This window comes from Dysidea avara, chromosome 11, assembly GCF_963678975.1.
Source record: "Dysidea avara chromosome 11, odDysAvar1.4, whole genome shotgun sequence".
Classification (NCBI taxonomy): Eukaryota; Metazoa; Porifera; class Demospongiae; order Dictyoceratida; family Dysideidae; genus Dysidea; species Dysidea avara.
The window spans coordinates 16,835,469-16,850,368 of NC_089282.1; the positions used below are offsets into that span (position 1 = coordinate 16,835,469).

Genomic DNA, 14,900 nt, shown 5'->3' on the forward strand with positions numbered 1-14,900 from the left:
AATAAGATGTATGTATCACTGATGGTCTAAGCAGCAGGATGAGCCCAAGTGTGTCAGTACCCACAGCCATGTTAATGAGAGGTGGCTAAACTCCACTGAAATGAAATGGAAAACAAACAACTAAAGTCTTGATTGAGAACAACAAAAGAAGAAATGTGTACTTAGAGCAAAAAATCAAAGAAGCCATCAACATGAAGAACATTGAAGTAGATAAAGAACTCAGCAATGGATTAGTTGACATCATGAACGAGCACTCTAACCAGACCAGCCAACAATATTAGGTAAACAGTTTTTATCATCTTTTTTTGGAACAAACAGGTTAAGAACATGACAATTTCCCAAACTACACCGTTGGCACCCAATGATTGTCCGATGGTGTCTTCACACCTGAAGATGTTATCTTCTGGAGCATATGATGTATTAAGAGAAGAGTGCTTGTATTACCTTGTGGCTGTACACTGAGGGATTATACACATTTTATACAAGCAGGGGCAGGCATACAAGCAGAGGTTACAGAACAACTTATTAGGCATCAGTTAACATGGATAATGTGAATGGTATTTGATGAAATGAAGATCAAAGAAGGGCTAGTTTACAACAAGAATGAAGGTAGAATTGTTGGATTTGTAGATTTAGGAGCAGTAAATAATACTTTAGCATTATTTGAGCAGTCACTGATGCAATCAACAACTCACGCATGATTACCCATTGTTAAACATATGCTTGTGTTTATGGTCAGAGGGTTGTTTATGTCTCTGAAATTTCCATATGTGCAATATCCCACATTTGATCTTACAGCAGATGGCTTATTTCCATTAGCGTGGGATGTGATCCGCCATTTAGAAGCTGCAGGCTTCAAAATAGTCTCTCTTACTACTGATAAAGGATCACGCAATCCTAAATTCTTCTATCTCCACTGCCAAGCCAGTTCTGTAATTTCTGATGTATATAGTATACAAAGTTCCAAACCCTTATAGTAATGGAAGATATATTTATTTTAATTCTGATGTTCCTCACTTGATAAAGACAGTAAGGAATGCTTGGTCCAATTCATTTGGACAGTCATGATAGAGCATTGTGGGTGTAGAAGTAGAAATACATTAGTTGGCAGCACTTGAGGAGACTGTACAATAAATGCACTGCTTCAGGGTTAACATTTTTGAGAAAACTAACTCTAGGCTACATCTATCTTAATTCATACTCTGGAATGAGAGTTGATTTAGCAACACAGGTATGGCTTGCGTACTTAGCATTTGTTTATGGTGCATAAACATACAGTACAATTCACAGGTAAATCACGAGTATACAATGCTCGCATCTTCTCGCGGGATCATTCTTTGTACAATACCTGTGGAATATCGCATGGATATGCACTAGCCGCGCGAGAAGCTCGCCACACATGAGAACACTCGCTACTGAGTTTAGTAACTTCATACAACACTTAAATCACATAAACATTTGTGATCGGTCCCATAATTATGTTCGTACAGGCCTAGCTAGCTAATTATACAGTAGAATGCAATAAATGCACGCTGGGCCCGCAGAACACAATGGGTGGAATATTTACGAAAACGAAAAAAAATCCGTAAATTCTAAAGCGCTTGTTTCACAATGAAGGAAAGTGATAACACTAAAACTCTTGGTAGCATCGTGATCCTAAAAGCAAGAGAAGTTCCAAAATCATTGTTTCGGGTCAGTACTCTCAAGGAGACAGAAGATATCAGCGTTAGTCTTCCTTGCGTTGGACGAGCGGTTCACTATCGCTTTTTCTCACATTCGTTCGCCTTCGCCGGTCCCCCGTAGACATAGGAAAGGCCTGGAAGACAAAACTTACCCAGCAATGGATTTGCTTGTTCATGGAGAATTCGATGGTGCAAGTTTCATCTTGGTAGATGACTGCATCCGTATGTTATGATCGTTTTATTAAACGCCTGTAGTTTATTGTCACTGTACAAATCGATTTTTTGTTGTTAGTACTTCGTAGCACTGTAACTTCGAAATTTCTTGGCTTCTAGAGTTGAAACTTTGGTTGACCATTCCTTTAACTATCTAGATAAAGAAAATACGAATTAGAAAAATGCACTAACTGGGGTTCTGTGGCATTACTTGGCGACCAATCCATCTAGGTTTACGGTAGCTACTGCTAGCTACAGTACTGACTGTAGTCCGTGACAGAGTCGAGTAGGTTACCAAGTATTCGGTAGTTACAACACAGGCATTGCAATAGGAGATTTCACAGCTGGCGGAACTGAGCCAGTTCCGCCTCCCAAGACCATAGGTGAGACCTGTTATCTGGCCTTGCGTGACGCTCTCGTGTAAAGTTAGCTATCATGGAGCATTACTGTAGCCTTGCTGCATCCACATGGGTTACTCGAGCGCACATCACGCGCATCATGCAACGTTACCTGTGAGCTGCACTGTAGTCAAATCAACAGGTTCTAAGCAAATCAGTTGAAGAGGCATTTGCCTACTATGGGGATGATGACATAGCTGAAACTAAAAGATATGTAAGGATATTCAACAAATTTTTGACCTTATGAATACAAAATACCTGGAGGAAGAAATCTTGGACTTGGGACCATTCAGGAAAGTAACTGACCCACATTTAAAGGTAACCAGCTATAGTCTAACATACTGTTGTAGCAGCACACATGCAAGCATGCACAACAGTGGAACTATACACCAGTTTCAGTTATAATATAGCTCCTATAGTGATATTATAACTAAGTCACAGAATCGGTTCATTGGTATTATTTTAGAAACTTTTAATGACATATTTATTACAATGCTGCAGTGGCTTGAAAATGACTTTCTGAATTACCAAAATGAATGGGAGCAGAGTGTCAAGCAAAGAAAAGGATTTATACCGGCACAAAGAACAAATGTTCCTAAGCCCAGAAACACTTAAAGGGCTCAGGATGACAGGTAACTGTAATTTTATATACCAGTATACCTGCATTGCTGCATGTACATTTTTTTCTTTTATTATGTAGTCAAAGCAGTTTAGAATTAGTAAGATCTTTGTTGAGTCTACCTGGTGTGAAATACATACTAGAGGTGCACTGATAATTGGATCGGCTATCGGAAAGGCTTGTTTTTAACCAACTGGTATCGGATCGCTACCTACAGCATTAACCGATTACTGCAATATATGCATGCATACTCATTTAATCAAATAATATGGCTTCGAACAGAAAGAGGTTGCCCATTTGGGAATTGTTTAAAGGTTGCAGAAGACTTGAAAGTTGCCATCTGTTCAAAATATTTGAAGTGCTACGAGGAGGAGATAATATGAAGGTTTATACTATTAGTAACCTTATCAATCATTTACAAAGGCATTCAGAGGAATACAAGAAGTATGAAATAATGAAGGTGGCGGTGAAGGAGAAAGAAACAACAAACAGGTAAGATGGTAAACAGACCACCAGTGAGTCGAAGCTAAAGCAAGTTACTTTGGCCCACGCTGAAGACATGCGCAAGGTTTGAGATATTAACAACCTTCAAGCGAAAGCAATTCACATTAATATTACTGAAATGATTGCGCTAGACTGTCAGCCATACTCTGTTATTGATGATATTGGCTTTGGAGCCTTGATACATGTGCTGAAACCAAGGTACAGCATACCTAGTTGAAGATATTTTTCTGAGACTGTGATTCCAAGCATAGTTGAGAGGATGGTTCGTGTCATTAGAGGTAAACTTGAAGTAGTAAAATATCTCAGCTTTACCACTGATGTATGGAGCTTGAATGTGAGCAGTCATTCATTGCTTAGTTTGACAGCTCATTGGGTGAGTGATGATTTTCAGTTAATTTCAGCAGTTTTACAAGCCAAGTCTTTTGAAGAATGGCACACTGGAGAGTATATGGCAATGAAAATAGCAAAGATAATGGAAGACTGGGGGATCAGCACCAACCAGGTACATTGTGTGGTGAGGGATAATAGCAGTAAGATTGTTAAAGCAATGAATGAAGCTGGCCTGGTGTTTTGCACACTCATTACAACTAGTCGTACATGATGTAGTCTTAACACAGCATTATATTGATTTGCTAGCCGTGTGTAGATCTGTTGTCGGACATTTTAAACATTCATCAGTTGCAAGCCACAAGTTGACAACAATTCAAGATAATTTAGGTCTACCTCAGCATACACTAAAACAGGATGTAGCCACCCGAAGGAACTCTACTCTGTACATGTTCCATTCTGTTCTTAAACAGAAGATGGCTCTAGCTGCATACACAGCTGAGAACGATATTCCTCAATTGACAGCAAACCAATTAGAAATAGCTCGTAAAATGGTACTGATAATAGCTCTACATAAGCCTGCAGACAATAATGGACGTGGATTCTTGCATACCTACAGACTGATAAATGGGTGTGGCTACCATATGCCTACAGAAAGTAATATACATAAGTGGGCATGAAAAGAAGCAGGGCTATGCTATGATGTTAATACACGTCCACATCGTTACACTAATTAATTTAGCATGTGATCCAATCCGGGTCAGACCTGGATAATCTGTAAAGTGGGACCTGGATGACTAGACTTGGTTGTAATGCTGTTCTAAACTATATTTATTGACTTATATGTGGCTAGTTCGCCATGAGTTGCTCTCACTGATCAATATCGACTACCAACTTCGAAAATTACTGAGCCATGTGTGTTCAAATAGTTTGGTGCAACGCTAAATTAACCACGTGTATTCGAATAGTTTGATGCAATATACACCAGTAGATGGAAGCCCCACTGTAGTCTATTAACACTGAACCTTGACTGATGGCCAAGGATTAAAGGTAAGACAACAGTGTAAGCATTCAGGGCTCAACCCAGAATATAAACCTAGAGGGGGCGAAGTAAGTCGCTTCGGATTCTTGGGGGGTCTGGGGGCATGCTCCCTCAGGAAAATTTTGGTGTAAATATACTCAATTCTGGTGAAATTTTACTGTGATGCCATTGAATATTGACCATTGGATTATACAACTTTGGGATCAATTAAACCTTTCCATTTCTCAAGGCTTTAGGTATAAACCTAGGGGGGGCAATAGCTAACCCAGAGGGGGCCTGTGCCCCCCCCGGCCCCCCCTAGATTAACCCCTGGCATTGTTAACATGTTGATTGCTGGGGCCCACCCCTGGGAATAGTGGCAACCGCCACCATTTATAGAGGATTAAATTGCACACATGTGCTCATATACGTATACATATATTTACCTAGCTATCCATCCTTCCACCACACCAAGCTCTACATTGCCTACTCTTTTTCCTAATACTAATCACATAACATTTTCCCACAAAGCCAGTAGTGTACATGACAATACACAAGTTCAACAATCATGCAACAAGAACACAATGACACCATAATAGTAAATGAGATTATATGTACATGAGATCATACATGGCATGACAATATATAGATCATATAATATATGATATAGAGAGGATGAGTTTGGATGAATAACGGACAACTAAGGAAAAATCATAGGGCGGCCAGTAAGTTCTTCATAAATAGGGTAGATGAATGAACATAGCATTTGCAAGTGATGATAGCAAACTGCTAAGACACATCAAATTGTAGCAATTGATCACTAGCAACCAAAATGACAGACAAAGCTATGTCACAAGCATTAATATTGGCATCAACGCATTACAGCTACCTAACTAGCATCTAATTCACACAAATTCCTCCAAATTTCCCCAGTTTTCCGAGCTTGCGGTACTTCACATATAAAAATTATTGATAGTACACAGACAGTAATATTATTGTGGCTAGTTACAATAACCACACATAGCACAGGTATGCGTGAAGTATATGACACATCCTGATGGTATATGGAAAATTACGACAATGCCAAATGAGCATACAACTAAGTGAGCCTGTATGCGTACTGATAGTGGTAAGCATGAGTAAACTTGCAATTAGAGCTAAAGGTTACATATGTAGTATATAAGCCTGCAATGATTTTTGACATGTAGCAGTTTATATTGTATGCAGATGCTTTCAAGTTTAAAGTACAAGAGAACTCTTGTGCACACAAAATTATGCACTGACGAAGGCAAGTGCAACTGAGGACTGGAGATATGTACCCTCAAAACAAGCTGGTAAACATTTAAAGATAGGTTGCAGAGGGCACGAAAGGCTTGCAAAGAGCCCTAGACAATGACACCTATCCTACCGTTAAACCAGGGAAACACTATAGCAAGGTATTATTATATGTATATGGAGAGGGGATGTACAACCTTGGTATGGATAAACGCACCCAGCCTCCTACCTGCATGCAGCCACCAATGAACATGCATATGCCTGAGTATGGAGCATGCCTGCGGAAGCAACAGCCATTGAGCTATATAGGTATGCAACTGTTGGTGTATACTGGAGATATTACAGTTACATTTTCAACTGAATGAAATATTTACTTGCATAAGTATGTAGATATAGGTTGGAAAGCTTGTAAAGGGACCCTAGACAATGAAACCTATCCTACTGTTAAACCAGGAAAACACTACAGTAAGGTATTATTATATACATGGAGAAGGGATGTGCAACCTTGAAATAGATATGCGCACCTCCTAACTGCATGTGGCCACCAATGGACATGCATATGCACGGGCATGGAGCAAGCCTGCAGAGAGTAACAAGCCTGCAGAGAGTAACAGCCATTGAGCTATAGGTATGCAACAGTTAGTGTATACTGGAGATATTACAAGTTACATAAGCAACCGAAGGAATGCAAGTTAATGAGGGAGTATACAAACACAGTGTAATTAAAATGTGTAAGTTTTTTTTTTTTTTGCCATGCACTACATTCATGCAGCAGCATGCAGTCTCAGCCAAACATGTAACAGCAGCACATCATGCAGCGCAGCACTCTCAATTATGCCACGACAGCATATCATGCAGCAGCATTCTCAGTACGATAGCGTTAAGCCATTACAAGTTTTTGATTTTGCTTTTACCAGCAGTATGTGTGCCTGATAACACCATCTGTGACCTTTGATGTCACCTAGCCAGTGCTTGTATGTATTAAGCATAAGTAGTGCCTAGTGTGAGCGACCTAACAGAAGCCGAATACTAAGAGCACTTACAGCTGGCAAGTCATTGACGTAACACATTGCTATTAGAGCACAATAACATTCATGCTGCATTGTCATGCGGCATTGCCTTATGCAATAGCAGCATGCAGCACTAACACTTAACCAAGGCGTGAGCAACAGTAGTGGCATACATAGCATATAGAATAAACACAGCAAGACCTCATGCAAGATTAAGGCACATGTTAGCTGTGCATATAAACATGCTAATGGCAAAAGCTTATTCACTCTGATAACAATTAAACAACTTGAACAAACAAGCATAACAACTGACAACACTTGAATAGACAAGCCCCGAGGTTTATGACAAACTTGAACAGACAAGCCCAGAAGCTAGCGATAGAACGTGAATGGACACGCCTGAAAGGTAATGACAAGACTAAGCCAATAGAGCAATTCATTGCAGCGTCACTTTAATTATGCTAAACTTCTTATAGAACATGCGTGAGAACTCGGCCAGTACCCCACAATAGCCGTCCGTCTTATTGTAATGGTGCGATCAATTTCATTCAATTTAGTGCACCGCATGCAACACATGTCACACAAGGGACGAGCTCACCGGTTATAATGAACTTTCAGCGATGACGACCTTGTTTCTTTTTACCACCTCAACCGATTCCGTAGACTAGAAGGACTGCTACAAAGAATCTCTGGCCATGGTAGCTCGGCTCATGCACAACTCGTCTGAGTGGCATATTTTTGTTCACCACTGAACCACTGTTCCTGGTTCGCAACGCAACACTAGCAGTCTTGTTTCACCTACTAGAACTTTTCTTAACTAGGTCATTCACCTTTCGAGAAGAATAGTCTATTAACATTATCAGTGGAGAACCTTGACTCATGGCCATGATAAAGAAGGATTAAAGGTAAGACAATAGTGCAAGTATTGTATGTATATCAATATACCAAAGATTTTTTCTTCATTGAATTAGAAATGTTTCTGTGAAAGAATTAGGGCTGTAGCTGTAGCCAGGTTTTCCGCTACGTTTGACTGAAGGTGTCAGGCAGGCAGGCAGTAGAAAATTCCGTTGAATAAATTAAAAAAAAAAAGTTTCTGTAGCAACTTGACAAACATTTCGGGTTGATCTGAAAACACTTTTGGGCTTGACTTTGACCAACCAATTCTGTCACGTTGTTGTGAGGAAAAATCGAGGCAGGCTTTTGGGTTATATTATATCACGGGCCACATCCACACTTTTGATGTCCCTACTATACAGTACTATCGTACTGTATGATATATTGGTTATCTGTTAATCAGTAAAAGCTACATTGGTGCACCTCTACTACATACTGATGGAGAAATTTTGTCAAGACCCTCTGAAATCCTTTTTATTTTGGTCAGCAATGGGTCCAAGGAAGGAGAAATCACAATCAATCCAACCGCAGCAGAATTTACAACCAATACTAATTCAATAAGAGTGTAATCATCAATTGTGATAGATCCCCTTTGTGGAAACTACAGGAAAAGACCAAAAGATAAGATTGAAATTGATGAGACTCCTTTGTCAAAGCGGCAACGCCATACCAAAAAGCAATACCATATTAATGCAATTGTTTCAGCTGTATAAATATACTTCTTATATCATGAAATATAAATTCACATTTCATCTTCCTTTTCTTAAGTTCCTTTCTCGTACTTTTCTTTTTCTTAGTTTCAGTGCTCAGAATGGTTTTGTAATCTTTTATCCATTATTTAGCATAACTAAAACCTCTAATGTCTAACCAAAAAAACTCTAATGTCAAAAAAACTCAAAAAAACTCTAACTAAAACCTCTAATGTCACAATCATTTTAAGTAATTCCCATCATTTGTTATAGCATGCCTTAATATGCTGTGTTAGCTTGTACTGCATGGAAATTTCTATCTCACGAAACAAGTGAAAAACATATAATCCTCCTATTTTAACTTGTTTGATCCATTGGGTAGTGTGATTTAAAATGATAGCGGTTCTGGAATCTGGTATTCTGCCCAAACATTCCACTGCTTTCTTTCCCTCAGTCTTACTTACAGTGTAGCTTCATGCCTATGTACCCACATGTATGCCAGATAATATTTCCTTTATCTTCAGTGAGGGTAACATCAGACTCTTGGATGCTTGGCTCTCCTCTATCTTTGAAAAGATGCTGAAATATGCATTCATTAACCAGTTCTATAAACAGTGGCTCGTTGTTGAAAAGTTCCCAATGTATCTTCATTAAAATGTCATTCCATAATGGTGGCAAACGTTTAGCCCTGGCACCAATATAATTCGTCCAAATTCGCTCCTTAATTTTAGTAACAGTTGCTGGTATTGGAATGCACAGTACGGTTTGCAAGTTTGCAATGTTGTCAACAAGTTGGAAGAAAACTGTGGTACAAATGATGTAAATTCAACTTTTTCTGCAGGTAACAAGTAGCTCACTGCGGTACTGCTTTACCAGGGGTGAACTGGGGGGGAAGGGAGGCCAGTGTCCCCCCCCCCCTTCAGAATGTTTACATTTTTGATGACCCATATAGGCACAGCACAAGGGGAACTAGGTTAGAGCAGAAATCGAGGTGCTCTAATACAACTGTCATTTACTCTAATAAAACAGTCAAGAGGAGACTCACTCATTCCATAAGTATAAAACATTGTTTGTCATTTTAAACAACTAAAACACCTGTTCTAAATTGAGTTATTGACTATAGAAATTCTCTGGAGATGAAAAAGCATGCAGCTGCATACTACATTCCAGGATTACCTATATGTTTAAAGGATCCACCCCTATTTACTGTAGCAATTTTAGCACTCTTAATCTGTTATTCCGCTCTATTTTCCAAAGAAACAATGGCACCTAGAACAACAGACCGTGCCATTTGCTTAGTTATACGGGGTATCTATGACGATAGGCACATGCAGTTTTCGTAATCAACTACGTGACGATAATGAGGATTGCATAACAGTTGCTATGCACGTTGCCAATCCTTTATTATGCGTATTATCTATAGTGCCATGGGTGCTTGGGTATCCATAAATATTTCTAACCTGATTTCACTGAGCCAAAACGACTAAGGTGGTATTCTTCCTAACCTCCCAATGATTCGATCTGACTTAGGTTTTAACAACATGAATCAAATGCCTGAAAATAATAAAATACAAGTCCATTTCACGGATTGGTTGTGCATGCGATCTCTTTCTGCCAAAACAACATACAGTTTTTCAGCAGTGAAAAACCTTCCTCAAGAGTCATGGCTGGAATCATTTGAGTGATAAAGGCTATAGCAGTGCTAGTTAGAGTCTGTCACAATGGACCCATGAAGATAGTGATAGTGGTAAGTGAGGCGATGAGATTGTAGCTAGCAATGATTTCTGTTTGAGTGCTAGTGTTGCTGGTTGAGCTGCATGCTGATTATGATGCTTATTTTGTTAAAAATAGTCCCTTATAGGCTGTCTAAAGTACATTTAAAAAAATTCCTGGAGGGGCATACCCCCAGACCCCTCTAGATTGAAAGTTGAGTTGCCTTTGGCAACTTCAAGACTACTTTCTTGACATACTTATGCTTGATCTTATTAGTAATAGGGCACCCGTAAGTTAAATATCATCCTATGTCCCTGTCTTAGCTAGGAAAGCCAAGTGTTGGGTGGTTGAAAATAGGGCTCTGGAAGCTGTAGTTTATCGACATTAATTCGCACATTAGAATACTGTATATCAGCACTGAGGTGCCAGGGTTGATTGGATTGAACTTTTCTTTGAGACCATGAGATGTCCAACCTCCTCTAACCCCGATGTATTTGCCAGTTCATTATGAATACAATGAGACTAGTCCCAACTCCATAATAGTGACTTAAGATCAGCAACTGTACAAGGTCATAGCCAGGGAGGGGATTCGGATTGTTTGAACAAACTCCCTTGTAAAAGCAATCTTTAAAAAAATTAAAATTCACATCATCTGAAACTCTCCAGTAGCTACTTTCACATTGGCACAGCCTACACTACTTTTGAGGGTTGTATCACACTACAGAGTGTAATATGCTGAATAATCATTGAATCACGTGATCAATCGAACATGTGATACATGGTACAAATGGTGAAAGACGGATGTGAAATTAGTTAAGACTAGTTACAAGATAGCCGCTGCAATAAACTTGAGTGGTCGTGTTATCCATGTATCAGGTTAGTACAAACTGTTGAATAATTGATGTATATTTACATTTTGTGTTTTGAGCATGTGGTGGGCACAAATATATTGGAGTACAAGAGTCAAGACGTCTGAAGTTGCTTCATCGATTATTGACCATCAGCAGGAGAATCAAGAATAATGTTTATACTTGGAAGAAGATTCAGCCAACTAAGGGAATCAAGTGTGGAGGGCATCACTGTGCTATAAGATTAAAGTGAAGTGAAGATTAGCATTAGGTTTACAGTGTTTATAAGCTGCATAAACAGCAGATGTAGGTTTTATAGCTTGTTGGATGCACAAACAGCACCTTTTAGTTTTAATGCCTAAGGGTACAATTTTGTATATTTTTGCTTAAAATGTTCTAGGGAGTTCCCCTAAGATATTCCACTTCAAATCCAAACCCCCTTCCAGAAAATCCTGCCTGTCTGTAGCTTATTTTCAGAATAGCAGCTGTGCAAATCAATTGTTTTTCTGTTCCTATTTTTATCACTATAACTCCAAAAGTATATTTGCATGGCTGAAACTTTAACAACTTCCTTCTAGACAACAAAGAAGTCATAAAAGAAGTTCAAAAAATCAAACTTGTTGGATTTTTGCTTAGTAGTTTACAAATGACAGTGCTTACTATAAAACACAAAGAAACTAAAATTTCAAATCACTAACCTCTCCTATGTCATTTTTTTGTTTATTGAAGTGCAAAAGTTGTAATTCTTCGTATTCATCTTTGTTATATACTTCAACCTGAACACCTTTTGCACTGCAGCCACATGATCCAAACTTCTTAGCACCTTCCAAGTTGGTAGTTTGGGGTAAGGTAGACTCACTCATTCCATAATACCCCAACACAGTAAGCTTCATGTCATGGAAATACTTAAGAGTTTCTTTATGCATCTGTTCACCTCCCACTGATATGTATTTACATTTTTCAAGGCCTAGGAGCTTGATTGCATCTGAACTTGACATCCCTTTGGCTCCTTGACTGTATCAAACCGAAAACATACTTTAATACATTTTCAATTCACACAATTCTCTAACCTGGTATTCTGATGTTCTATCAATATAGATTCTACTTTCTGTTTGATCATCTCCCACACCCTGTTCAGTGTAGAACAGTTACTATATTATACAGTATTTAATTGTGGTCAATGTACCGTGGTGTTGAAAACAAGAATGTGGGGTGAACTTCTTCCATAGCAGAAATCAGAGAACTCTAGACATGTGTGCATGCTTACATTAAACGCTTGTATACTTACATACTAAGCCTTATATCTATTATGTACTAACCTCAATGGCATTTGAAGTAGCAAAACATACTGTACCACCCACAGGAATTGGTAGAAACATGTCTGCAAACTGAAAAACAAATAAGAGCTAGCACTGAGTGTGAGCTGTAATTATTATGACTGTGTTAAACTTGAGACACATGCAATATACGCATAAGAACAAGTTGACATTTTTCTAAACCTAACTGTAATGTGCATTATTTAAAATGTTAAATGTTTACATTACATCATCCCTCTTTTAATGAATGGTATAATGACATCATTGGGTAAATAAACTATGATACAAAGTAATCATACCGTTCCAATGATGTGAGCTGATGACAGATAGCTAATAGCTGTTTTGGTAGCTCCTTCAAGACCAATTGTGTCCAAAAAAGCACTTGTGCTCCAAGTAAGCTATGTAGGTGGTAAACTTGGATTATTGAGTATCTAAATATGTATACGTGTATGAATAACTGTCAACTTACATTATCATGACTTAACATGACTCCCTTAGGATGGCCTGTTGTTCCTGACTGCAGTGAGATTTACACAATGCATACAATTTAGTAGAAAGATCAGTATAATAATAAATTTACTATCAGCATGTACATTAGTACACAAATAACAAAACCATTTAACATAGTTGTGGGTGCGGTCTCAGACCACTGGTACTACAGCAAAGGACATTTTGAAGAAAGGTCAGACATGCACATGGGCAGTAATGGTGATGGTAAGCTAGAGCTAAGGGGACTGCTGTTCTTCCCACATACATTTCCCCTTAGTTTTGACTGTACTCTCCAGCTATAGCTGAGCCTGGATAGATCCTGAGAAGATGCAATCGCTGAGTCTCTGCATGTTGCAGAGACTCAGGGGACATCTCGAGTTTATAATGAGCTGTAGTTCATCTACGTATTCTCTGATGTAGTTTTATGGCATGGCACGTCTTCAGAGCACTATGGGCCAGCTAGAGTTGGTTCACCAACCTTTGTACCATCCAAAGCTTCTACCCAAATACTCTAGCCTGAATTGAACCTTCCTTGCCTTTTCTCACAGGGATAGCCTCTGGTTAGGGTAGCTCTGGTTAGGATAGTACCCTATCAGTATACGTGCTTCCCTGAGCACAGAGCTGTACCCAAGCAGCCAGTGACCCTGTGTACAAAATACGTATCTAATCATATGAGCATGACGGCATAAGGCATTCACAAAAGTGTAGCTACTACATGAGCCCATAAATATGCTCCACATGTACACAATGTATATACAATGAAATTGTATAGCAGTACAGTGTTCCTAGTTCAGGTAGATGAGTCATTTGTTCCTGATTGCCTGATGCAGAAGCACCTGAAGACATAGAGCTTGCTAGGAGTCTTGATTACACCTGGCTCTTCCGGCGACTCAGTTGCTTAATGCGAGCTTCTAAAATTCCCTTCTGAGCTGTAGTGGTTGCTGCTTCCAAGTGAAAACTGTGACCTGAGAAGCCTGTAGGTGGGATTACAGACTCAGAGAGGGCCTGGCGGAGTTTTGACACAAACTTCAATGGTATCGCTGATGAAAAGTGGAAGAGTGGGCCTGGTCCCTGTCCATGCCTTACCAACCATGAAAGTAGTGCACCAACTGGGCAGAGTTCATCCTAATAAGATGTCTGTACCAGAAAAAAGTGGTCAGTCTTTGATGTCTTCAGGTGGATGTGAATGAGGGATGGTTTCTGGTAGTTGTCCACTGCTACATCGCCAAACCCCAGGTCAGCTGTTACCTTGGCAGAATCCTCATTGTGACAGTCTGAGTATAGTTCTCCAGACCACATGAACCCAAAGAAGCATGTAGTGAAAGCAGCCCACAGCATAATTCTATCCATTGTGCCATTGTGAGGGGTCCTGTAGCTCCCAATGAGTTTTATTGGCACAAAGAATGGTTGGGGTAATCAGTAGACACTTTGGCCAATTGTTGAATACCTGAGATGGTGCACTGGTAATTTTAACCCCCCCCCCTTGCAGAGCTTGCTGAAGTCTAGACATTTGACTAATTTCAGGTGGTGTGTGACCCTGCTGAACGTGTAACTGGCAAACCACTGATAAATATACTTTAATAGTGTTATGACAAATGCCACTTAAGGCTAAATACAGTACAAACTTGCAGAGTAAAAGGTCCAGGGGCAGGTAAAGGGGGAATAGTTAACTGATTACATAGTTGAGTAAACCTCTTAATTCCTGTGTCATACACTTTTCTGGTGGCTGATGCTAGTCCTTGTGAAAAGCATCATTCCACAGCATTGTTTAGCAAAATGACATCCAGTCTGGTGGCTCCAGGAGTAGCAGGTGCAGTAGTTCCAATGGGTGGCTGTTGGAGTCTAATCTGCCTGAGGGCGTAGAGAGTGTAATAAAAATAACTCATTGGGAGATAACACGTC

General features: G+C 39.4%; 1 protein-coding gene across 2 annotated transcripts in view; it reads right to left on the reverse strand.

The window, feature by feature from the left end:
* Positions 1 to 14,900, reverse strand: part of LOC136238761 (uncharacterized) — a 70,731-nt gene that overhangs the window by 41,889 nt on the left and 13,942 nt on the right. For both annotated transcript variants that reach the window (XM_066029348.1, XM_066029347.1), the window contains exons 7-12: positions 12,979 to 13,026; positions 12,809 to 12,907; positions 12,513 to 12,581; positions 12,380 to 12,438; positions 12,264 to 12,323; positions 11,892 to 12,207 (exon numbers count right to left, since the gene is read on the reverse strand). In XM_066029348.1, the coding sequence (XP_065885420.1) occupies positions 11,892 to 12,207; positions 12,264 to 12,323; positions 12,380 to 12,438; positions 12,513 to 12,581; positions 12,809 to 12,907; positions 12,979 to 13,026 (651 nt within the window). The remainder of the gene's footprint in view (positions 1 to 11,891; positions 12,208 to 12,263; positions 12,324 to 12,379; positions 12,439 to 12,512; positions 12,582 to 12,808; positions 12,908 to 12,978; positions 13,027 to 14,900) is intronic.